At 55.3% G+C, this 26,188-nt stretch overlaps 2 protein-coding genes across 2 annotated transcripts in view; one reads left to right on the forward strand and one right to left on the reverse strand.

The window, feature by feature from the left end:
• LOC133346240 (macrophage mannose receptor 1-like) overlaps positions 1-2,947 on the forward strand; it is a 54,274-nt gene extending 51,327 nt beyond the window's left edge. Inside the window, exon 33 of the mRNA XM_061557779.1 lies at positions 2,879-2,947. Within this exon, the coding sequence (XP_061413763.1) occupies positions 2,879-2,947 (69 nt within the window). The remainder of the gene's footprint in view (positions 1-2,878) is intronic.
• On the reverse strand, positions 757-25,197 carry LOC133346194 (LIM and SH3 domain protein 1-like). Its single transcript, XM_061557691.1, has 7 exons — positions 24,806-25,197; positions 17,035-17,129; positions 8,097-8,181; positions 6,946-7,053; positions 6,115-6,208; positions 5,349-5,476; positions 757-4,806 (listed from the first exon to the last, which is right to left on the reverse strand). The coding sequence occupies exons 1-7, from the start codon at positions 24,872-24,874 to the stop codon at positions 4,633-4,635; spliced, it is 753 nt and encodes a 250-aa protein (XP_061413675.1). The 5' UTR covers positions 24,875-25,197; the 3' UTR covers positions 757-4,632.
• Between the last annotated feature and the right edge of the window lie 991 nt (positions 25,198-26,188).

Here is a 26,188-nt window from a genome sequence, read left to right on the forward strand (position 1 = left end):
CAACAAACAAACAACAACAACGACCGCCACACGCCACCAAGGTGACGTCACCACGGCGCCGGTGCCAGGCTAGGTGCAGGTTGAGGCCATGTGAAGTGTCAAACGCCCGCTGGCAGGAGGTCACGGGGCAAACTCAGGTGCCGTGGGTCGACTGAGAGGACTGGAAGATGCACCACTTGTGCCCCCTACTGTGCCAACTCGCTGTGTTTTAGCCACACGGCTCTCTGTAACAAACACAACACACACACAACACACACACAACACACACACAACAACACACACAACACACACACAACACACAACACACGCCGTCGTCTCTTGATCACTCTTCCTTCTTTCGCCACTACTCGTAAATTCCCCCAACCCAAGTCTATAAGGGAGATCTTTGCCGCCTTGTCGTGTATGTGTGTGTATTGTGTGTGTATGTATTGTGTGTATTGTGTGTAGTTTGTGTATGTATGTGTATGTATCGTGTGTATTGTGTCTGTATGTGTGTAGGTATGTGTGCGTAGATTGTGTATATTGTGTATGTGTATGTATGTGTCTTTGTACGGTCATTTAGCCCGCATGCCCAGCCACCGCATGCCTTAATAGCTTTTGTTCGGCCGGATCGAGGGGGCTAGACGGGCGCGGCACGGACTGGAGAAGAGATGGAGTGATGTGGTACAGGAGGACGTGGAGCTGAGTGGACTTGCCGATGACTGGTACCAGCGGTGTCAAGATCGGCCTCAGTGGAGGAGGCTCGTGAAGGACCGCTACTGGGCAGTTGGAGGCAGTCGCCCTCCAACAACAACGGAGGGCGGAGGAGCGACGCTCACAACAACGAGCGGAGCGCCGGGTGGCTAAAGCACAGCAAGTTGGCACAGTAGGGGGCACAGGTGGTGCATCAGCCAGTCATCTCGGTCATCTCGGTCAGTCGACCCGTGGCACCTGGGTCTGCCCCGTGACCTCCTGCCAGCGGGCGTTCGACACTTCACGTGGCCTCAAGGTGCACTTGGCCTGGCACAAGCATCGTGGTGACGTCACCGCCACTTAGTGGCGAATGGCGGTTGTTGTTGTTGTTGTGTAGTGGGGAGTGGTGGTGTAGCGGTTGGCGCTCTGCGCTATAAACCGGCGAGCCGAGTTCGATTCCCGCTCACGGCCAACACCAGTGACGATTATCTGAACCGGTCCTGGGCCTCCCCTAGGTCGACTCAGCCTCAAATGAGTATCCGGTGCGGTGTAAACATCGCCACTGGGGAGACAAAGGCGGCCGAGCGTGGTGCTGGCCACCCACCCCCTTTTGTACCGTTCCGGCGTTCATAGGTGCTCGCTAACAGCACTTTCCCCTACAGTCTGTTAAGGCTATACGGGGGATATTTGTCTTTGTGTATGTGTGTGTGCATTGTGACCGCACGCGTGCGTGACCTGGTGCAAAATGACGAGTCTAAAAGGACACGGGGAAGATTTGCATCTTCTACTCACTATAGCCTTTTTATTTGTATTTTTTGCTTATTTTTAGTTACAAACGCTACTTTAATGTTTATTTTTTTTGCTCAGACGAGCAACACCTCTCTACTGACCCACGAAGAGCCGACGTGAAGCCATCGGCTGCGAGACCCTCCCTGCCCCTCTCGACGCCACGATCGCACGCATTGAAGCGTCGGCAGTCCCCGCACATTGACGCCCGTGCACATCCCGCCAGGAATCTGCCTGCAGGAGCAACCCCGGACGACTTGCCGCCTACTCCTTTGTGTGTGTGTTGTTCCCGCAGATTTTGTGCTTTTTTGTGTGTTTGTTTGTGTTTGTGTTTTTTTTCCTACTTCGTCGTTCACCCGCCGACGACGGCGCAGCGAGAGTGCAGCGCCGCGTGTGCGCAGCTTCACATCTTAGTTGGCCAACAACGCTCATTTGTCGCATTTCGTCCGTCCGTCCGTTCGTGCGTCCCACTTTTTTTATTTTGTTTAAACGAAAACTCGCCGCGAGTCTTGTTATGGCCAAAGACGACGTTTGTTGGGATCAAGGCGTTCGTAAAGCGCCCCCCCCCTCCCCCACTAACTCTGTCTCGTCTTTGCTCAGCACAAACTTACCGCTCGTGAATCACGCCCGAATTGCGGTTTGTGTTTTTGGCGAATGCGAATTGGGCGAAACCAAGTAAACTTTAAATACCGCCTGTACCCCCCCCCCCACCACACACACACATATACCCACCCATCCACGCTCGCCCCCCCCCTCCTTCATTCCAGGTAATGGTGTGCTCCTCACCCAAAAGGCATTTATTTTCTCTTCACGTCTAGCACACCCACCCCCGTGCCGAATACATTTAGCCACCGCTTCGTCCAACCTACTTGCTGTACATCCATCTCCTGGGCAAAATATAAAGAGGGGCACGTTACACCGTGTTCGTTTGCATGATTCACTAACCCCCCCCTCCGCCCCCGTCACATCGCCGCTCGAGTCACAGGCCACGCACCGCCGCTATCACCGCCGCCGGCAAAATAAATTATCCGCTTAATTCGCGCGTCAATTGAAGCCACGAATTGCCTCTCGCCCGTGTAAATCTCCCCGCGAGCAGAGCGACTCCACTTTAATTGATAAATAAATAAGCAGAGGGTGGGGGCGGTGATAGTGGGGGGGGGGGGGGGGTGGACGAAACGGGTCAACTCGTCGCTGCGTCGTGAACCCGGCGACCCGAGTTTCATTCTCGACGCGCATTCCTTTAAGCGCAAGAATCAATTTTAATCGATGCAATCAATGTTGCATGCCTATTGAACAAATATCGCAACCGGCACCCCACCCCGCCCAACCCTCTTGGGACAGGCGGTGGCAGCACAGCAAGTGGGATCTTTGTGAAGCTGTTTGTGTGCACGTGTGAGTGCTGTCCCCATGCACGTTGCAGGCTTCCTCCCACGTGCAATGGGATCAACATCCCCGACTGTGGCAGGATCCTCCTGAAAATATGTCTTGAGATTCAGCGAGGATTGGAACGCTCTTTTGTTCGATTATAATCGGAAGCCACCGGAGCTGTGCGCTGTTAAATCATCTCGATTGAAAACCCATTTCTTTAGAGCTGATGTGTGTGTGTTTGGTTTGCTGTCCTTCCCCCCATTTCCGATTATCACAGTTGGCTACGTACGGTGCGAAAGAAGTTCAACATACATACGAGGCTTCCCCTGGATAAGTCAATGTTATTGTTGTGCACCCACCCACCTCCCTCCCAAACTCCTGTCTCCTGTTGCCTGAAGATTAAAAACGAAAATGGCATTGGTATAAGCACAAATGAAAGAGGACATTTTTAAACAAACAACTTGAGCAATGTCCCATCTCCATGGCAGCCAGGTCACAGAGGTCGACTCCAATGCAAGCCGGCTCCTCACCTGAGCGATCGGTTGAGCAACTTGGTTGCAATGCATGCAACTGAATTGCTTGTGTGAGGACGTCTCGGCAACCAGTTGCAACCAGTCGCCCAAGCGTCGATCTGCTCGGCGATGTTTTTAGCGGCGTATTTAATCACGTGCCATGCGTTGGCGAGCTACTGTGATTGGCGGTTACAATCCTGAACGTACCATTTTACCTTTGTGGTCCTTACCCCCTCACCTTCGATTCGCACCGTTTGGCGACGTACGGTGAGAAAGAAGATCAACATGCATACGTACAACTTCCTCAATGCGCAACTGCTCGCTCCGATGTGGACAAAGGAGTCGCGGGCGATTATTAAAGTGGCACGCTTTCTGGACAGATTCTGATTGGCACGACTGATCGCTTGGATCCGGACCCGGCGTCAAAGATCGCACTTCACACACTCTGGTGTCTTGAGAGATGTCGCCAGAAAGTTGATGATTTGCAACTGGCATGAGAACAGGAAGGCAGTCTACTGGGGCAACAATTGAGCGAGTGCAGCAAACCCTTCTGAACGGGTCATGTGTGCCCCTTTCCACGAATCGGCACTGACCAGCGTGGTGAACTACAGTCAATCGATCCACCGCGACCGACATGGAGCGGAGTGACACCCGTTCTCAATGCACCATCGTGGGGAATTGAGAACGGCCGGAGGTTTCTGTCGTATCATAACTGAGGCTGCTGAGGTGCATTATGGGAGACGGACAACATCACCTGGAACGTGTCGAGGAGCGCCACTGTTACGTTTAGGCAAGGTCACGTGAGGAAGAAGCCGCCGCTCAACGCATGACCTCAGGTGAGCTCAGGTGAGCTCACGTGTTCAGGTGAGCTCAGGTGAGATCAGTTAAGTGAGCCCAGGTGAGCTCAGCATCACTGGGATGAACCCAGGTTCACTCAGGTGACCTCACGTGACCTCACGTGATCTCCGGTGATCTCAGTTCAAGCCCAGCTTCACTCACGTGAGCACAGATTCACTCACGCTCACAGGGTCACTCGGGCTCACAGGTGAGCAGAGGATCACTCGTGATCTCACCCGGGTGAGCACAGACTCACTCGTGCGCTCACCCGGGTGAGCACAGGCTCACCCGGGTGAGCACAGGCTCACTCGTGATCTCACCTGGGTGAGCACAGACTCACTCGTGATCTCACCCGGGTGAGCACAGACTCACTCGTGCGCTCACCCGGGCCAGGTTCACTCGAGCTATCACACAGGTTCACCAGGGCGGGGGGGGGGGGGTGGGGGGGTGCGGAAGCTCAGGTGCGCTCCACGTAGTTGGCGGGCAGCATGCCGGTGGCTCCGGTGCGTGCCACCGTGCCGTAGAGCCAGCCGTCGTCGATCCGCTGCACGTTGCAGAAGAGCTCCCCCTCGGCGAAGCTCAGCTCGTCCTCGTCCGCAGCCACGTAGTCGTAGAGCGCGCGGAACGTGCCCTGTTGGTGGGGGGGGCACGGTGGGGGGGAGGTACAGTGGGGGGGGGGGTACAGTGGGGGGGCACGGTGGGGGGAGGCACGGTGGGGGGGGGGTCACAAGATAATTCAGCAGTGGCTCCTGTCCCGTTAGCGAGGACATCTGTAGTGAAGAGCTTTATAGCTCACTGCATTCCTCCGCTATAAATACATAATCTGATTCTGCATTGTCTTTGTCGGGTGGTGGAGGGTGTACGACAGCACACGTTTTGTTTAACACGTAGTAGGCTTTCGCGACCAATATCTATAAGGGTTTTTTGGGGGTTAAATCGCGTAACTATAAATGTGGTGGCGGGTTTAACGACGCATTTATATTTAGGCGATCTAACCCCAAAAAGGCCTGTATTATGAACACAAGCTTTACTCACGCGATGCCTTCAACTAAGAGTCTGCTGGGTGTTTGAACATCTTAACGCCCGTGTGATTGCCAGCAATGGGTAAAAGCCTTTTCTTATTTTTTGTTAAACGATTCCGACGCCCTCGCGATCGCCACCGTCAACACTCACGTCCACCGAGGGGCGGTGGTGGAGCGGGTGGGGGGCCGTCATGGGGGGTAGCGTTCCCTGTTGGGGGGCCGCGCTTGTCTGTCTCGCCTGACCGCCCCCCACGGCCGCTTTCCCCAGCTGGGGGTAGCCTGCAAAAGACAAAGACAAAGGTTCTCCCCCGCCCGTGTAACCTTAACAGACTGTTGGGGCAAGTGCTGTTAGCGAGCACCACCTATGAAGGCCAGCATGGCACACAAGGAGGTGGGTGGCCAACACCACGCCCGACCGCCTTTGTCTCCCCAGTGGTGATGTTTACACGCCACACCAGATACTCATTTGAGGCTGAGTTTACCTATGGGAGAACCTGAACCGGTTCAGATAATCGGCACTGGTGGTGGCGGGAATCGAACTTGGGTCGCTGGGTTCGTAGCGCAGCGAACTAACCGCTACACTACCGCTCCCCACCAACGCACGCACACGCACACACCAGTTCATCTATGAATATCGATTATTGCGCTCTCGATGCCTGCACGGAAAGATGATCTTCGATCTTGTGCGAGTTGGACGCAAGCTTCGGGCCGGCACAGGGACAACAGCCGCCAGGGGGGGGGGGGTCCCTTGGCCAGACTGCAGCAGGGCACTGCGACGTTTGGGATGTGATGCCAAAGGGAGGTTGAGTTTCTGCGGCATTCGGACAATCGCGCTTTGAGTGCCGATCTCGACCCCCCCCCCTCCCCCCCACGTCCCCCCACCACCCCCCCCCCACGCCCCCCCCCTCCCCCCTCACCGGCGTGGCGACCCCCAGGGATAGCACGGCCCCCCGCGGGGCGGTCAGGCGCGGCGGCCCCCACTGGCACCACCCCCGCGTCCTGGTACTTCACCTGTACGGTGGGGGGGAGGGGGGGTAAGGGAGTGTGCGGTCAGGGGGAGAGGGAGAAAAGAGAAGAGAGACGGTGGTTAGGTGGAGAGAGGGAGAGAGTGGGGAGGAAAGATGGGGCTTGGTAGAAGGTGAAAGGTAGGCGGTGGTGCGTAGGGTCAGAGAAATGAAGGGGTCAGGGAAGAGGGAGAGATGGGTCACGGAGGGAGGGAGGGAGGGAGGGGAGGGGAGGGAGGTATGAGAGGCAGATAAGGCAGGAGATGGGTTCGGAAAAGGCTGCGGGAGAGGAAGAGGAGGAAGGGGGAGAAAGTTCAGGAAGAGAGATCAGGAAGTACATCCCGCACCTCCGATTAGCACGGTTGGCTGCACACGATTTCGAAACAAGTTCAACATACGCACATATGGGAAAGAGAGAGAGAGAGATGGTCATGGTTGTGAATCCATTTTAAGGGGTCGCCAATTGTGCATCGGAGACTCGCGATTTGATCTCAGTGGATTATCACGTGGTTCTCAGGGTGAATCGTCCAGCAGGTGTTTGAGTGATACAAGTCAACGTTGTGCGGTCGAGGGTGTGAGCGGGGCAGGGCAAGGCCACACAGCGGCAAGATAGTGCGGTGCAAGAGGGCAACACATGCCAGAGCAAGGCTGGGAAGGTTTAGCGCACATCAAATTTAAGGTTAGCGTAGGGCAGCTGTTTAGGGCAAGGTGAGGGCAGTTGGGAGCAGTTGAGGGCAGACCCACGTTGCTTATCTGCTCCTGCGCCTTCTTCATGCGCCGCAGCTCGGGAGTGTCTGGCACGAGGCTGAACGCCTTTCCCCGGCTCTTCTCGAAGTCCTCCTTGTATTTCACCTGCAGAGGGACACGTGACATTTAAACACGTGGCGTTTAAACACGTGGCGACCACGTGTGCAAAAGCTACCAAACGTCCTTATTTGGACCGGGGGCCGTCCCAGCTTCGGATTGGACGTCCGTCCTGGGTTTCACGAAACACTTGGCCCTGATTTGTTTTTATCTGGCCTCATAGAGGCGGGGCCATCGTGAAAGGGAAAAGCGAGGCCACTCACGGGTGTGGGGGGCGGTGGTGGAGGGGGGCTGGCGGGGAGAGGGGTCACAGCTCATCACGTGTCCCGGTTGAGCCTCCCAGAAATGTGTAGTGTCGTTTAGTTTAAATCACACGGTGGTGAGCACGAGAGAGTGGACGGGCGGGTGAGCCAGCCACCTGAACCAGTGACAGTCCTGTTATCTTGAAACGTGCGTATTCCAGCCGCTGTTTGTTAAACAGGAACACTAACCGTGGTCTGGATTTGATTTTAAACTGTAAAAATAGTTTATATTTTATCAGGTAAGGCCCCACTGAGCAAGAAGCCACCTGGCCACCAATGACAGCTCAAAGCCGTGGCTTATCGCGTGGAAGTTTATCGGAGCCAAATACTCTAAACGCGTGATGTTGATTCTAAATGTGAAGGGGAAACCCGGAGGACCCGGAGAAAAATCCACGCGACCACGGAGAGGGCCATGCAAACCCCAAATAGGCAGCAGCAGCAGGCGTCAGAGTCAGGATCGGACCCACGACCTCCTGTAGACCAGGCGAGGGAGCTAACATCTCGCCACGTTGGCGCAGCCTGTTAAATAATTACGGCTGGGTTGTTTTGGTGCTATATGCAAAACCCTTCCAAAAACACGGTGGTGGGGACTGATCAGGGCAGTACAGCAACAACGTCGACATCAATGACCGCTTGTCTCAGTAAACATGCTACGTTAGGCAGACCTCAACCAAACGTCAACCAACGTTTGCATGTTTACCGCGTTTTTTTGCCAGATTATGAACGTGAATGTATATATATATTATTGTTGTTCTTTGAGTGAGCCACGGTGAGGACCGTGCGAGTGACCTGGCTCTGTAGTTCGCTCTGCTGCTTGAGTCTCAGGTTCTCGGGGGTGTCCGCCACCGTGGTGAACGTCTGTTTGGGGTAGTGCCTGCGTCGCGGCAACATCATCGTCGTCATCAACAACATCAACAACATCATCAGCAACATCATTGTCGTCATCAACATCAACAACATAATCATCAGCAACAACATCAACAACATCATCAACAAAATCATCGTCATCAACAACATCAACAACATCATCATCGTCAAGACCATCAACAAGATCAGCAACATCATCATCAGCAACATCATCATCGTCATCAACAACATCATCAACAACATCATCAACATCATCAACACCATCGTCATGATGATGGTCATGCTGCTCAATAATGATTGGCACAAATGAACCACAGAACCTCGCTCATCTCCGCCAAGGAGCACAACACCCATCACGTGACACTCCGCTCGTCATCCTCGTAGCAGCAGCAGCAGCGGCGGCGGCTTCTCGTTCAGCCGTCGAGCAAAGACGGCGGCCACCGAATCGTCGCGCGGCGCTTTCAGATGACGCTGCTTCTGCGGCCCGACTGGAACGCGCTCTTCCCTTTGCAACTTTTCAATCATCAACCACCACCACCAACCAAATATGTCCATTCTATTTCAAGTGCCACGCTCCTCAACCTTGAAAAAATCCCGTACCACCCGCTCTGTGCGTCCTAGAGCCCGTGCCATCAACGTGATTAGATCGCCACTGTGAAGAGGAGGGTTGTGTGGCGAGTGGGTGGGCGGCATCCCAGGTCCGGGTTTAGATAGCAACAGCGTCACAGACGCGCAGCCGTCGTCGGGAAGCCCGGCAGGGGTCGCCGGGTTCATGGCGCAGCGAGTTGAGCCGCTGTGCCTCCCCCCACCGTCCACTGTCCACCGCCTCACAATTAACGTGGAGTCGCTCTGCTCGCGGGGAGATTTACACGGGCGAGAGGCAATTCGTGGCTTCAATTGACGCGCGAATAACGCGGAGAATTTATTGCCGGCGGCGGTGATAGCGGCGGTGCGTGGCCTGTGACTCGAGCGGCGATGTGACGTGGGGGGGGGGGGGGTCATGCAAAAGAACACGATGTTCTGTGCGCCTCCTAAGAGGTGGTCACAAGATGGATGTACAGCAAGTAGGTTGGACGAAGCGGTGGCTAAATCTATTCGGCACGGGGGTAGGGTCTGCTAGACATGAACAGACAATTCATGCCTTTTGGTTGAGGAGCACACCGTTACCACAAGATGGATGTGCAGCAAGTACGTTTCTGGCATATATATTCAAATATACATGCCAACAATAACGGCCGCGCACTGCCACCAAGTGACAGTGACATCACCACAGCGCTTGTGCCAGGCTAGGTGCAATTCGAGGCCGTCACGTGAACTGTGGAAGGCTCGCTGCTGACAGGCAGAGGTCACGGGACAGACCCAGGTGCCATGGCTTGCCTGGCTGAGATGACTGGCAGATGCACCACCTGTGCTCCCTACTGTGCCAGGCTAGGTGCAGGAGGTCACGGGACAGACCCAGGTGCTATGGCTTGCCTGGCTGAGATGACTGGCAGATGCACCACCTGTGCTCCCGACTGTGCCAGGCTAGGTGCAGGAGGTCACGGGACAGACCCAGGTACCAAGGCTTGCCTGGCTGGGATGACTGGCAGATGCACCACCTGTGCTCCCTACTGTGCCAGGCTAGGTGCAGGACGTCACGGGACAGACCCTGCAGGTGCCATGGCTTGCCTGGCTGAGATGACTGGCAGATGCGCCACCTGTGCTCCCGACTGCGCCAAATTGCTGTGCATTTACGACAAATTCTCAACACATTCGTAAATAACACTGCCTTCAAAGGATCGATAGAAATAAATATAATTCTTGCGTATGATTTTGCATACACATCAATGTACTACAACCTAGGGTCATTGCCCTGAAACGTTACTCAATTCTACATTGTTTTCCCCTGTAGGACGCAGCGCAGGGTGCAGTGCATGACACGCACACACAGACAGGCCCAGACACACACACACTCATACAAAGACACACGCACTCGTAAAAAGATCTTCCGCATAGCCTCCATAGCCTGTTGGGGTAAACGCTGTTAGCGAGTAGCACCTATGAAGGCTGACACTGGCACACGAGGGGGTGGGTGGCCACCAGCACGCCTTTATCTCCCCAGTAGCGATGTTTACACACCGCACCACGTACTCATTTAAGGCTGAGTCCACCTAGGAGGAGGCCCAGGACCGGTTCAGATATTCGTCACTGAGTGTTGGCCGTGGGCGGGTATCGAACCCGGGTCGCCATGTTCGTAGCGCAGCGCGCTAACCACTACACTACCGCTCCCTACCCACCCGCCCGTCCACCCGCACGCACGCACGCACCTACACACACCAACGATTGCGCACCCTGAAATTTAACGAGCCAGCGAGCGCTTCCCCCACCCCTCCTCCTCTCTCCTGGTTACCGGTGACCAAGCAGACGGCGCCGATAACGCGCGCCGCGCGCCGGGTGGGCGGTGATAGCAGCGACCGCGCGGAGGGGTTTCCTCCTGACCTAAATACGCCACTAATTGATTACCGATATGGGGGTTGACAAAGAGCCTCGCGCGCGCGCGTGCGCGTGGTTTTTGTTGGTGTTTAAATCCCCGGCAAGGTAGGTAGCGAGCGACTTTAACGCCTTCCGAAACCCAACGAAATGCGGCGCGCGGCGGAATACGACGAGAGGAGGCGACCGGCGCCGCTGTGTAAACATCGCCACTGGGGAGACAAAGGCGGCCGGGCGTGGTGATGGGCACCCAGCTCCTCGTGGGGCCGTGCCGGCCTTTGTAGGTGCTGTTCGCTAACAGCACTTGCCCAGACAGTCCGTTGCAGGCTATACTGAGCGGGGGGACCTTCGTCTTTATTCGTGCCAGGACTGGTTCAGACATCACTCTACAACAATGTCGGCAGTGGCCGGGAATCGAACCCAGGCCGGGAATTAAACTCGACTACAACAACAACAACAACCGCCATTTACCACTAAGTTGCGGTGACGTCACCACGACGCCTGTGCCAGCCTCGGTGCACTTTGAGGCCACGTGAAGTGTTGAGGGCCTGCTGGCAGGAGGTCACGAGACAAGCTCAGGTGCCATGGGTTGACTGACTGAGATGACGCCTGGCAGATACACCAGCTGTGCCCCCTACTGTGCCAACTTGCTGCGTTTAGTATGTGTAATGACAGTAGAGTCAGCCTGCGGTGTGAGTCGACTGGTGGCCACGGGAGGTAATGACAGGGGAGTCAGCCTGCTGTGCGAATGGACTGGTGGCCACGGGAGGTAATGACAGGGGGAGTCAGCCTGCGGTGTGAATGGACTAGTGGCCACGGGAGGTAATGACAAGGGGAGTCAACCTGCGGTGTGAGTGGACAAGTGGCCACGGGAGGTAATGACAGGGGAGTCAGCTTGCAGTGCGAATGGACTAGTGGCCACGGGAGGTAATGACAAGGGGAGTCAACCTGCGGTGTGAGTGGACAAGTGGCCACGGGAGTTAATGACGGGGAGTCAGCCTGCGGTGTGAATGGACTAGTGGCCACGGGAGGTAATGACAAGGGGAGTCAACCTGCGGTGTGAGTGGAGCAGTGCGAATGGACTAGCGGCCACTGGTGGGTAATGACAGGGCAGTCAGCCTGCAGTGCGAATGGACTAGTGGCCACGGGAATGATCGAGAATAGGAGCGTGGTCAGGTGATGGAAGAGGACGGTAGGGTCCTGCTGGTGGAGCGAGCGTCCAGAGCCAGCGAGAAGGTTCGGGAATGGGGGCGTGGCCTCGGCCCGTATATAAGGGAGAGGGAGATGCACGGGAGACTCGGGACTGTTGCAGTGGGGATCTCCGCCTGTTCGAGTGAAACGCGTCTCGTCAATTTAGAAACCACCTCGAAACAAGTGCGTCGAAGTCGTCATGACATATGTATGCGCGTTGAACTTCTTTCGCGGCCGTACGTAGCCAACCGTGCTAACCGGTTGGCCGCTGCGCGACACCACACACACGTGCACAGCCGGCTACAGCTTGCCGAGGAGGGCAGCACATCATTCTGTGGGTCCTCAACAGCGTCAGAGCTCACGACGTGATTCCATACCCGCAACTCAACGCGACCGCCAACAGCGACCGTGCTCAAAACCGGCGGCGCAACGGCGCGCCCTGGGATTTCCAATATTCCCCACGACCGGCGAGCCACGCAGACCTCTGCAAGGGACTGCCACGGTGTCCATTAGCAACACGAAGCGGTTCACCGGACACGTGACCCGACTCACGCCCAGGGGTTTACCCCAGGGCGTGAGGCCACCCCTGGCGGACTGTACATCTGCTGCACACCGAGCGGTCTTTGTCGTGCGGTGGGCGTCTGTGGGCCACACGAATAGTAAAATAAATGCACACAACAACCGCCATTCGCCACTAAGTGGCGGTGACGTCACCACGACGCTTGTGCCAGGCCATGTGCACCTTGAGGCCACGTGAAGTGTCGAACGCCCGCTAGCAGGAGGTCACGTATTGACATACACATGCATTGACAAGTTCTTGTGTATCCGGTGCTCGTAAGAGTGCACAAGTCACGTGTGAAAGCATTCGCTGAGCAAATGAGAGAGCCGCAGCAGCAGCAGCAGCTGCAGCAGCAGAGGACAACGTTTGACCAAGTCAGATTGGCAATTGACAGGGCCTGGCAATTGGACTTGCGTGCACCGGGCCAGATCAACACACAGTGAGGGTGACGTGGATCACCATCAGCATCTCACACGGGCGCCACGCCTCGCCCCGAGATATACAATCGCAGCATGCATAAGGACCAACAATCCCCTCGGGTGTGATATCACAAACTTTCCGACTGTGGCTCAAGCGCCCCGAAAAGCACGCACACGCGCACGCACGCACGCACGCGCTCACACGCGTCGCCACGCCATCCGCAGCATACGTCTGAAGTGTTATTGTTATTTTAAGCCGTTCTGACCTGTTATATAGACACCGAGAAACAGAAATGTCGGAGGTGATTCATGTTCGCGTGATTCTTCTTTGTTTAAGTCGCCGCTCAATGCGAAAGGACAATGCTCACGCCAGGGATCTCGGGGTGTTGATTCAAAGACTCAACTGGAACTCGCTTTTGTCAAAAGCAAACATCGACCCCCCCCCCACCCTCTGTGCCGCAGGAATCCTCCCATCTTGACAGGGGTCGTCACCGAGGGAGGGAGGGGGGGTCCCCATCGGTCCTCACATCTCTCATTATTGTTTCAGGGATCGTGGGGGCAACTTGAGGCATCGTTGTGCAACGGCACCACGTGTCCCCAGGGGGTACTTATGGAACTCTCCGAGTCAGTATCTTCTCTCGTTTTTCGAAAAACAAACATATATGTAAAAAAAAACTCACTGGCTTCTCTAAATCTAAACTTTTATTTGACCAGGTAAGGTCCCACTGAGCTATGTAGCTCTTTTTCAAATGCGACCTGGCTATCGGAAATGATCGCTCAACGAAGTGGTCTGTCATCATCGTGTGGAAATTGATAGCAGCAGCCAAAAACTCTGAATGCACCACGATTCCAAATGATGAGAGAAAAACCGGAGGACCCGGAGAAAATCCACGCGACCACAGGGAGAGAGAGAGACATGCAAACTCCAAATATAATCCATAATAGATGTGTTTTGGGGTTATATCGCTTAGATGAAAATGCTTCGTTAAACCCGCCACCACCCGACACGGCCAATTAGTAAGGTTTGTCACTTAAACAAAACATGCAAATTCGCTACTAGCACAGCACACCGGTGTGTTGAAGAATAAACCCACAACATTTACAATTCGAGTTCGACGATTCGCCAGTAATTACAGCCAGATTTGGTGGAGGAATCCCCCTCTCCTGTTTCGATCTTAAATAACGACACATTTAACGACGCAGTTATATTTACGCGATATAACCCAAAACAACAACCTCTATTATGGATAAAATCTGTCGAGAAAGCCCTGCTGCGTGTTCAATGCAAATGTCGTACAGCAGGCAGTGTCAGGGTCGGAATCGACATCGGTATGGGCTCTACCCCTTCCCCCATGATGCAGAGGATGTACCACGGCTGATGACCATCATCATCATCATCATGTGTGTCACTGGTGCACTCATGCCGACCGCGCCGCTACATACGCCACGGATGTAAAGTAAATAAAAACATTATTGAATGGAATCGTTACAGACCTCGTCACCATCACCGTGCAAACCAACCCTTAGCGCATTCGGGAGGATGAAGACCGAGGAGATGGAGCGATGAAATCGATAAATGTGCAGGCGCTGGGTGGATTGTTTACATCGTAAGATCGCGAGAGGTGATGGCGGCGGCAGCGACTTGGGGAGGCCTTCATCCAGCAGTGGATTGACCACGGCCGATGATGCTGATGATGAATGAACAGAGTTGACCTCAAGGTGAGTCGATGCCTCCCCCTACTGCTCCGAGACGGACTCGCATCTGTCCAGAGTTCAGCACTCACGATGCGAGAGGAGTGTACCATCATCACCATCACCACCATCATCACCGCCATCATCACCATCATCACCATTATCACCACCAGCAGCAGCAGCCACGGGCAATCCACTGCTGGATGAAGACATCCCCTAAATCACGGTGGAGGGGGGGGGGCTGGAACTAGTGGGGATGGGGGGTAGAAGGATGATGGCGATGAGAGGTGTTGTATCGCAATCGTGCGCAATGGCCACGCATTGAAAATAAACTCGCGATGATCAACCTGGCTTTTCCTTTGCATGTACGTATGTATGTTGAATTTCTTTCGCACCGTACGTGGTGGTGGTGGCGGGGTGGTAGGGGGTGGTGGTGGGGGGGTGTGGTGGGGGGTGCTTGGGCAGGAGGCGTCGTGGCTAGAAAGAGCGACGGTGGCCGCGTGGTGGAGACTAACGAGGTGGAGACTGACGAGTGGTGGAGATTGACGAGTGGTGGAGACTAACGAGGCAGCGGCAGCTTCAGGGCTGGAAGGCGCCTGACGGGGCGCCCCATCGCGCGGAGATGGGAGCCAGGAGATCGTCAGGCGCGTGGAGAGGGGCTGGGATAATAAACTCCACTACTTTATTTATGTTTAACAAAACATTCCAGGGAAGGCCCACTGAGATGTACATCTCTTTTTTTTAGAATCCACTTGGCTATCACAAATGATAGCTCAACCAAGTGGCTTGTCATCCTCTTCTTCGTACGGACATTGATAGCAGCAGCCAAATGCTAATAAACGCGTGATGTCTAAACGTGGAGGGGAAACCGGAGGACCCGGAGCAAAATTCATGCAACCACGGGGAAAGAGAGAGAGAGAGAGACACCGCAAACTCCAAATTTACAGCAGCCTTCACAGTCGGAATTGAAGCCACTACCTCCTGTATACCAGGCGAGGTAGTTGACATCGCCTAGCCACCGTGGCGCATGAAAACGTGACGAGAAATGGCGCAACGCCTCGCTCCCAAGCCGAGAGGAGAAAAACCAAAATAAATAACCCCGCGCCGCAAATTTCTGAGCGGTTCTCAACTCCGTCGCTCGATCGCTGGAGGCGAACGAGCGAGCCGGGACCCCCCCCCAACTTCGTAGGCAGACACCGGTTCACTCCCCCCCACCGCACCCCACACATGGAGCCATCTCCTAGCCACCGTGATGATGATGATGATGAGATAGAGAGACGCAGACTCCAAATATACAGCAGCAGGCATCAGGGTCGGTATCGGACCCACGACCTCCTGTATGCCAGGCGAGGTAGTCAACATCTCCTGGCCACCGTGATGATGATGATGATGAGATAGAGAGACGCAGACTCCAAATATACAGCAGCAGGCGTCAGGGTCGGGATCGAACCCACGACCTCCTGTATGCCAGGCGAGGTAGTCAACATCTCCTGGCCACCGTGGGGGGCATGATGTGTGCCGGGGTCTCAGGCAACATCCCCAGCTCCCGGGTCACGTGCCGTGCCGTGTGAGTAAACCTGTGACACGTGAACTGTCCCCGGCACGGTAACCACGGAGACCAGCGTGACAGGTGACATCATGAATCTCACTTGGATCGCACGTGGGTTCAATAAAGAACATTGAGATGAATCGAGACGGACAGGGCTGCAGCAGCTGGGCGAATAAGCGGGGGTGAGCATCTAGTGTGGTGTGTCAGGGTGTGGTGTGTCAGGGTGTGTCAGGGTGTGTCAGGGTGTGGTGTGTCAGGGTGTGGTGTGTCAGGGTGTGGTGTGTCAGGGTGTGTCAGGGGGTGGTGTGTCAGGGTGTGTCAGGGTGTGGTGTGTCAGGGTGAGGTGTGTCAGGGTGTGGTGTGTCAGGGTGTGGTGTGTCAGGGTGTGTCAGGGTGTGGTGTGTCAGGGTGTGTCAGGGTGTGTCAGGGTGTGGTGTGTCAGGGTGTGGTGTGTCAGGGTGTGGTGTGTCAGGGTGTGTCAGGGGGTGGTGTGTCAGGGTGTGTCAGGGTGTGGTGTGTCAGGGTGAGGTGTGTCAGGGTGTGGTGTGTCAGGGTGTGGTGTGTCAGGGTGTGTCAGGGTGTGGTGTGTCAGGGTGTGGTGTGTCAGGGTGTGTCAGGGTGTGATGTGTCAGGGTGTGTCAGGGTGTGTCAGGGTGTGGTGTGTCAGGGTGTGTCAGGGTGTGTCAGGGTGTGGTGTGTCAGGGTGTGTCAGGGTGTGGTGTGTCAGGGTGTGTCAGGGTGTGTCAGGGTGTGATGTGTCAGGGTGTGTCAGGGTGTGTCAGGGTGTGGTGTGTCAGGGTGTGTCAGGGTGTGTCAGGGTGTGATGTGTCAGGGTGTGTCAGGGTGTGTCAGGGTGTGGTGTGTCAGGGTGTGTCAGGGTGTGGTGTGTCAGGGTGTGTCAGGGTGTGTCAGGGTGTGTCAGGGTGTGGTGTGTCAGGGTGTGTCAGGGTGTGGTGTGTCCGGGTGTGTCAGGGTGCTCACGCGCTGCAGTAAGGCTTCTTGTCGTAGCCCTTGTAGTTTTTCATTTGCAGCGTCATCTTGCAGACCTCGCAGTGGAAACACGCTTTGTGCCACACCTGTCGAGACACGCACACCCCATCACACTCAACCACACCCCATCCCACTCAACCACACCCAACACCACCACGCACACTTAACCATACCCCACACTCAACCACACCCCACACCACCACCACGCACACTCACCCACAACACACTCACCCACAACACACTCAACCACACCCCATCACACTCAACCAGACCCACACCACGCACACTCACCCACACCCCACCCACGCGACCTAACCCCACAAACATCCATCATGAATCAGACCCGCCGGCTTTGTGGCGCGGTGCTTTAGACACTGCGCGTCTGGGGGAGTCGATACATCGTTGGTGTGACATCCCAACAACAAGCCCCCCCCCCCCCCGGTGTGACATCCCAACAACAAGCCCCCCCCCCCGGTGTGACATCCCAACAGCAAGCCCCCCCCCCGGTGTGACATCCCAACAGCAAGCCCCCCCCCCCCCCCCCGGTGTGACATCCCAACAGCAAGCCCCCCCCCCCCCCCGGTGTGACATCCCAACAGCAAGGGACCCCCCCCCCGGTGTGACATCCCAACAGCAAGCCCCCCCCCCCGGTGTGACATCCCAACAGCAAGGGACCCCCCCCCCCCCTCAGCAAATAGTCCCGAGTTTCGGTGAGGCCTCTAAGGCGATTGTAGGAGCAGGGCAGTACAAATGAATGTTCTTTCTCCAGAGTTAATCAGGCGTAATTAAGGATGATGGCCGCGGTCGCGGGGTGTCCACGTGGAGCCGCCACGCGCCGAGTGCGCGTTCGTGTTGTCTGTGTCCGTGGTGAGAGAGCGGTGTGTGATTGTGTACCACATCATGTGTGATTGTGTACCACATCGCGTGTGATTGTGTACCACATCATGTGTGATTGTGTACCACATCATGTGTGATTGTGTACCACATCGCGTGTGATTGTGTACCACATCATGTGTGATTGTGTACCACATCGCGTGTGATTGTGTACCACACCGTGTGTGATTGTGTACCACACCGTGTGTGATTGTGTACCACACCGTGTGTGATTGTGTACCACATCGTGTGATTGTGTACCACACCGTGCGTGTAGGCAGCTACCTCGCCACGAACACGGCCACCCGAGTTCCATTCCCGCTCGCGACCAATAGCTGGCGAATATTTGAACGGGCACCTGGGCCTCCCCTAGGTAGACTCAGCCTGAAATTAGTACTGTACCTGGCGTGGTGTGTAAACATCAGCAGTGGGGAGACAAAGGCGCCTGGGCGCGATGCTGACAACACACCTCGTGCGCCGTGCCGGCCTTAATAGGTGCTCGCTAACAGCACTTGACCCAACAGTCTGTTAAAGGCTATGCGGGGGATCTTTGTCCTTGTCACATTACTGTCATTGGAACAGGTTAACAAATCGTTGTTAATGGTGGAAATTCCACATTCTTCTACCAGGGAACGGTGGTTCATGTGTAGCTCATTTGGGAGCCGGGCTCCTCATCTTGAACCTGTCATCTCTGCCTGGGGTCGACTGAGGAGTCAGCCACATCGCCACTAACCTCCTTAAACCTCCTAAACCACCACAAACTACCGCCTCCACCACAGCCACCACAGCCACCACAGCCATCATCATCTCCAGCATCATCATCATCGTCACCACCACGACCACCACCACAATCACCGCAAACTTTATCAAAGACAACAATCTCCCGTACAGCCTGTAACAGACTGTAAGGGCAAGTGGTGTTAGCGAGCACCTGTGAAGGCCGGCACAGCACACCAGAGGGTGGGTGGCCAACACCACGCCCGGCCGTCTTTGTCTCCCTAGCTGCAAATGTTTACAAATCGCAACAGGCACTCGTTTTGAGGCTGAGTCGACCTAGGGGAGACCCAGGACCGGTTCAGATGATCGTCACTGATGTTGGCCGTGAGCGGGAATCGAACCCGGGTGACCAGGTCCGTAATGCAGCGCGCTGACCGCTACACCACCGCTCCCCACCATCATCTCCACCACCATCACCACCAACAACAACAACGCCCGCCTGTTGCCACTGACTGACGGTGACTTGACCTCGGTGCACTCTGGGCCGCGTGTAAGTGCTGAAAGTTCGGCTAAAAGGGAATGGGGTCAATACCCAGGTGTTGTGGGCCAACTGACCGAGATGACTCATGATTCACACGCACACGTAGAGACGCACAAAGAAAAACACACTCACCAAAGACAAAGATCACCCGTATAGCCTGACAGACTGTGGATTCAAGTGCTGTGAGCGAGCGCCTATACAGGCCGTATAGTGTTAGTAATGATAGTGTTCTATCTGACCCGTATGCTACCGATGATTAGTGAATCATTTACTATACAGTACTGTACTTTATTAAACATTCATGTACATTGATATACATTTTATATGCATTCTTAAAAAAATGTTACCGTAGTATTTAGTTGTTTGTAGTGTATAGTAGTGTATAGTAGTATATAGTAGTGTATAGTAGTGTATAGTATAGAGTAGTGTATAGTTGAGTGTATAGTGTAGTGTATAGTAGTGTATAGTGTAGTGTATAGTAGTATATAGTGTAGTGTATAGTAGTGTATAGTGTAGTGTAGTATATAATAGTGTATAGAAACATTGTATATAGACATTTGTATAGCCGAACCCCAACTTTCGCGAATTCGCGCTTATGCAGGCGCACACGGAACCTAACCCCGCCACGTACTCTGAGACTTGACTGTATTTTTTATTAAAAAAAATAGTTTTTATTTTACCTGCCCAAGGTTTGTATGCAGTCGGAAACCATGCCAGTGTCACTACAGTGTCCGTGTGCTGCACATAATGAACGTTGACTGGCAATTACATTCTAAAGCTTACATGCATGCGGGCGGTGTAGTCACATGCCTCTTGCATCCTACAATCGCTTCTATTTTATTATCAACACATCGCTCTGCTGTCTCGTATTTCGCCCGAATGCATCTCTGTTCTATCCCTTACGAGTAGATCTTCATCCTTACATCGCTGGTTCCTATCCCCACGTCTCAATCCCACGTCTCGCGCATCTCACAACAAACCTGTGTCTTGGCACCTTCCATCTCGCCGCACCGCTATCTCTTGCCCGACACATTCCTCCTTTCACCCCACCGTATATCGAGGCGGCATATTCGTCATCCAGCAGTGGAGTGACAACAGGCCTGTCCGCATCTCTCCTATCTCACTGCAGCATCTCTAACCGCCGTCTGCAATCTCTTCCGTCATATCCATGTGTCTGCACACTCCCACTGGCATCTCACGAGGATTGTATAACTTGACAATATTCAGCCGTGCCTTCTGTTCAAATGTGCCTATTAATTCCATTGGGATGTGTTGTTTTATACTTGTGCGAGGCGTGATGTTCACTAATAAAGCATGATCATGATCATCATCATCTCACACTTGTGGTTAGCGAAGCCCCGCATGATGTCCTTTCATATTTCTGCACACGTGGCAAGGCCCGTCCACACCACGTGCTCCCCCTCTCCTCCAACGCTTTCAAACTAAACTACATCTGACATCGTGACGTCGAAGGCCCCCCCCCGCCCCTCAAAGCGTGGGGCCCGGGACGGTCGTCCAGATTCCCCGTACCCCTAGGGACGGCTCAGCGATGATGCGCATCCCCGTGCCGCGTGACCTCAGCGCTGTTTCCCTGCCACGCGTCTGCTACTCGGTATCCGCGATGTTCTCGATTAATTTACCGCGACTTTGTTTTTTTCTCACCAAAGTCCACCACGGGACACGCTCGTGAAACTGCTTACGGATGATTGCTTCTCACCCGCGTGAACGAATAATAACAATAATACCGACGACGACGATCATAACGAGGGTGATAATGGAACCTCCAGAATGTGAATTCTACTTCGGGCCACTCTGGTCTCGCAGTGACAACGTTCACCCACCGAACTCGCCACATTTGGGGAGTCTAACTGTGGGGGGGGGGGGGGGGGGGGGTTGGGGGGCAGCATGTCGTCGGTACGGGTAAGGAACGACGTGCCACAGCTTGCGTCCCGAGCAGCCTTTGTTGAGATCTCTCGCTCCCGAATGCCCTAAATCTCTTTTAATCGCAAACAGCGGCCGCCGACAGAGCAGCCTCGCCTGGAAACACGGGTCGCGTGGTGCAATCAAAGACAAAGCTCCCCCGTGTAGCCCACACGAAGCTGTTTGCGATTAGCACCTGTCGAGGCCGGCACGGCATACGAGAGGAGGTGGCGTGGGTAATAACACAACAAAAACGATGCCCGGCCGCCTTTGTCTTCCCACTGGTGATGTTGACATGCCGCACTAAGGTATCTGTTGAGAGCGAAATCGATGTCGGGATGGCCCTGGGGACCGGTTCAGATATTCGGAACCGATGTTGGCCGTGAACGACAATCGATTAATCGGTGATCATTCGCCACTGCTGTTGTTGGGCCGTGAGCTGGCATCGAACTCGCGTAGCGCAATCAAAGACAAAAGTCCCCCGTGCAGCCTTAACAAATGGTCGGGGCAAGTGGTGTTAGCGAGCGCTTATGAAGGGCGGGACGGCACGCATGGTGGTGGGTGGCCCGCACCACGCCCGACCGCCTTTGTCTCCCCAGTGGCGATATTTACACACCGCACCAGGAGGCCCGGGACCGGTTCAGATAATCGTCACCGATGTTGGCCGCGAGCGGGAATCGAACTCGGGTCGCCCGGTTCGTGGCGCAGCGCGCTAACCGCTACACGACTGGCGCAATCACACACGCACACGCAGCAGTAGCAGCGACACACACACATGCAGCAGCAGCAGCGACACACACACACACGCAGCAATAGCGACACACACGCACGCACGCAGCAGCAGCAACACACGCAGCAGCAGTAGCGACAGACACACGCACACACACACACGCACGCAGCAGCAGCAACACACGCAGCAGCAGTAGCGACAGACACACGCACACACACACACGCACGCAGCAGCAGCAACACACGCAGCAGCAGCAACACACGCAGCAGCAGTAGCGACAGACACACGCACACACACACACGCAGCAGCAGCAACACACGCAGCAGCAGCAGCGACACACACACACAGCAGCAGCGACACACACACACACGCAGCAGCGACACACACACACGCAGCAGCAGCAGCGACACACGCAGCAGCAGCAGCGACACACGCACGCAGCAGCAGCGACACACACACACGCAGCAGCAGCGACACACGCAGCAGCAGCAGCGACACACGCACGCAGCAGCAGCGACACACGCAGCAGCAGCGAAACACACACGCAGCAGTAGCAGCGACACACACACACGCAGCAGCAGCGACACACGCAGCAGCAGCGACACACACACGCAGCAGCAGCGAAACACACACGCAGCAGTAGCAGCTACACACGCAGCAGCAGCAGCAGCGACACACGCGCGCACACACACACGCAGCAGCAACACACACACACGCCAACACACGCGCCGTTACCATGCACACCTCGCACAGATCGCCTGTGTGTCCGTGTGTGCACGCGTCGTGGGGAGCGGTGGTGTGATGGTTAGCACGCTGCGCTGTGAACCCAGCTACCCAAGTTGAATTGTTCGTTCACGGTCAACACCAGCGACGATGATCTTCTTGCACCAGTCCCGGGCCTCCCCTCGGTAGACTACAGCATCTGGTGCGCTGCGTGAACTTCAATCAGTCGAGAGACAAAGGCGGTCGGGCGTGGTGCTTGGCCAACCATCCCCTCGCCTACCGTTCCGGCCTTTATTGTGAACAGCGCTTACCCCAAATAGCCTGCTCAGGCTGTTCAGGCTTAAAACCGAGGAGAGCTTTGTCTTTGTGCGCGCGCGTGTGTGCGTGTTGTCTGCATCATCAATTCACGCACTGCGTTGCGAAGTCACACACAACCCCGAGTTCGACTCCCGGGCCACGGGAAAACCTTAAATCACAAATGACATCTGCCCACATCCTGGGGCTCCCCCGAAGGTTGACTCAGCCTGAAATGAGTGTCTCGCGCGGCGTGTGCGCACGAGCGCTGTGCCGTCGGGAGCGGCCGGGCGTGGTGCTGGCCACACCACCACGCCTCGTTGCACCGTAGCGGCCACAACAGAGGCTCGCTAACAATTTCTTTTGCCCAAATACTGTAGGCCATGTGGAGGGGGGGGGGGGTCTTTGTCTAGACGACTGCTCACAATCGGCCGTCTGCGTGTATTCGATACGACACGTGTGACGTATGTGTCGTGTATTTTTTCTGTTCGCTGGCTGCGTTTTGTGTGTTGTATATACTGCGCGATGGTGCTCTGAGCTGTCGTATGCTGTGTGTGTGTTGAGTATGTGTGTATGTTGAGTACGTGCTCTGCTGTGTCTTCCTGTGCCGTATGCTGTGCATGCGCCTGTGTGTGTGTGCGATGACTCCAGCGCTGTGTTTGTGTGCAGTGTGGGGTGCGTTGCACATGCTGTGCTGCGTGGGGTGTATGCTATGCTGCAACGTTCAGTGTCATTTGTTGCGTGTGCTGTCGTTTGCTGTGTGTATACGTTACCCTGTGGCATGCGTGATTTGTGTTGTGTGTGTCCTGTGCCTTGTCCTGTGTCCTGTATGCTATGTTTGCTCTGTGTGCCGTGCCTCATTCGTGTGCTGTGTCGTGTGATGTGTACGCTATCATGTCTGTGTGGTGTATAAACTCTGACATATTTGCGTGCTGTGTGTATGCTATGCTGTGTGATGTATGCTATTCCATGTTCTGCGTGCGCTCTGCTGGTATGCCGTTTATGTGATGTTACGGTGTGCTATGCTTTATGCTATTCCGTGTAACGTGCGTGTTGTGATTCGTATGCCGTGCTATGCTTGAGGCTATCGTGTTACTTTGTATGCTGTCCTCTGTATGATTGTATTTGTATGCTGCGTGCTGTTACGTGTTTCTGTTTGTGTACCGTTATTGGCTGCGCTGCTGTGTGCTGTACATTATTCATGTCCTGTGCGTACTCTGTGTATGCTATACTGTGCTATGCTTTACGCTATTCCGTTTTATGTGTACATTGTGTATGTTGTGCTATGATATTGCGTGTGCTGTGCATGGAATTCTGGGCTGTGTGATGTAATATATGGCGTGCAAGTTCGTGTGTTGTATATGCTATGTGTACTGTGGTGCGAGATATGCTGTGTTGTGTATGCTACGCTATGATCTTCCGTGTGCGGTATATGCTGTATCATGTGCAATTCCACGTGTAGTTGATGCTTTTGTATGCTGTACTCAGTGATAGTTCGCGTGTTGTATATACTCTGTGTGCTGTGCCACGTGCTAGTCCACGTGCTGTGTCACGTGCTAGTCCACGTGCTGTGTCTGCTCTGCTACGTGCGAGTCCGTGGGCACGGGATGTCGGGAGCTGTCCAGCCGCGCGTGGTTCTGAAATCCGAGCGTGTCTCCCCCCCCCCCCCCCCCCCAAAGGCGTCAGGCAGCGGCTCTGTTGAGTCGCTCAGAATCTCTAACGCGGATTAAGCCCTCTCGAGGCTCCGTGGTTAGGAGCTGTAACACCCCCACCTCCCACCCCCCCCCCCCCAAAATAAAAATCACGTATATCGGCGTCTCTCTCCCTCCACACCATCCACCCTTTCTCTCTCTCTCTCCACACACGTATTGCTTACACACACACACTGTATACGGTATCCCCGCGTAAAACAATCATCGCAAAAGGCGCGTGCGTGGGCGCCGAGGAGTACGGGAGGCGCCTACCTTGTCCAGGCAGCTCACTTTCTCCGTCGGGTACACGATCTTGTCGCATCTCGCGCACGGGGGGTTCATGACGGCGGGAAGAGCTTCACAACCGCGGCGGTGACGGTGGATGTCGGCAGCTCGGCGCTTGTGCGCGCTCTCTCTCTCTCCGTGTCTGTGGCTCGCTACCCCCCCCCTCTCCTATTCTGTGTGCTGCTCGCTCTCTCGTTCGCTCTCTCTCCCTCTCGCTCCCACTCTGTGTGTGTCTGCTACTCGCTCTCTCGTTCGCTCTCTCCCCACCTCTCTCTCACTCTGTGTGTGTCTGCTACTCGCTCTCTCGTTCGCTCTCTCTCCCTCTCGCTCTCACTCTGTGTGTGTGTGCTGCTCGCTCTCTCGCTCTCTCGTTCGCTCTCTCCCCCTCTCGGCCGGATTTTTTTTGCTGGACTCTCCCAGCATTCAGCGCGCAATGCACCAGCGGTCTGAGATATTGGCTGAAGGGAGGGAGGGGGAGGGCGGGCTTGGGTGGGGGTGTGTTGGGGGGTGATGGATAGGAAAGGGTTGGGTGAGAGAGGATTTGTGGTGGGGGTGGAATAGGAGGGAGGTGCGGGTGGAATGGGGGGGAGGAAGGAGGATTTAGTTGGGGGTGGAGGTGGGAATGGGTGGAGGTGGGGAGGAGGGAGATGAAGGAGGCTTGCGCTGAGTCGCGATGAGGAGGGATGATGACGATGGGGAGTGAAGAGAGCTATTGAGGAGGATGACGAGGGACGTTCGGGGGGGGGACGGACGGTGGAGGTTAGCAAAAGAAGGGGGCGCCTGTGTGAGGGGAGGTGTCACGAGGGAGCAGGGAGAGGGTGACGTGAAAAGGAGGGAATACGACGGTGAAGGGAGGGAGTAACGGGGAAGAGGTAGGGGAGATGTTGAGTGAGCGATGACGGGGAGGGAATGGAGAGTAGGAGGGAGGATTGAGGAGGAGGAGGGAGGAGGAGCAGGGAGGACGGGGGGTGGTACGGGGGGAGGGGGGCAGATACGTGTCGGGAACGGGCGGCGAGACGGCGTGCATTGTGAATGCGCGCACACACACGCACGCGCGCGCACACACGCACGCGCGCGCACACACGCACGCACGCGCACACACGCACGCGGCCTCACAAAAACACTGTACTATGTCCGTGCACGGGAGCACGTGGAGGAGATCCGTGCGGGGACAGCACGCACACACACGCACACAGTGTGACCGTGTGCGTTGCAGCCCCTTGATCTCCGCTGCTGGATTTAATGCCTCCCCCCACGCCATGTCGGTACTGGGTACAGTTTGACCATACTTCACCACGCCTGTACAATCCGGTTTGGTGAAGGCGATGCGCAGGACTAGTTCAGGCACCACTCGCCAATGACGTGTTTAGT

Source organism: Lethenteron reissneri, chromosome 23, assembly GCF_015708825.2.
Source record: "Lethenteron reissneri isolate LAM-NWPU_2019-01 chromosome 23, ASM1570882v1, whole genome shotgun sequence".
Classification (NCBI taxonomy): Eukaryota; Metazoa; Chordata; class Hyperoartia; order Petromyzontiformes; family Petromyzontidae; genus Lethenteron; species Lethenteron reissneri.

What these genes read in the sequence shown, in the direction of transcription:
- LOC133346194 (XM_061557691.1), bottom strand. Translation starts at nt 24,874, where the DNA reads ATGAACCCCCCGTGCGCGAGATGCGACAAGATCGTGTACCCGACGGAG. An exon ending in AAGTGAGCTGCCTGGACAAG is followed by an intron (nt 17,130 to 24,805) that starts GTAGGCGCCTCC and finishes GTGTCTCGACAG; the next exon opens with GTGTGGCACAAAGCGTGTTT. An exon ending in AAGAAGCCTTACTGCAGCGC is followed by an intron (nt 8,182 to 17,034) that starts GTGAGCACCCTG and finishes GCCGCGACGCAG; the next exon opens with GCACTACCCCAAACAGACGT.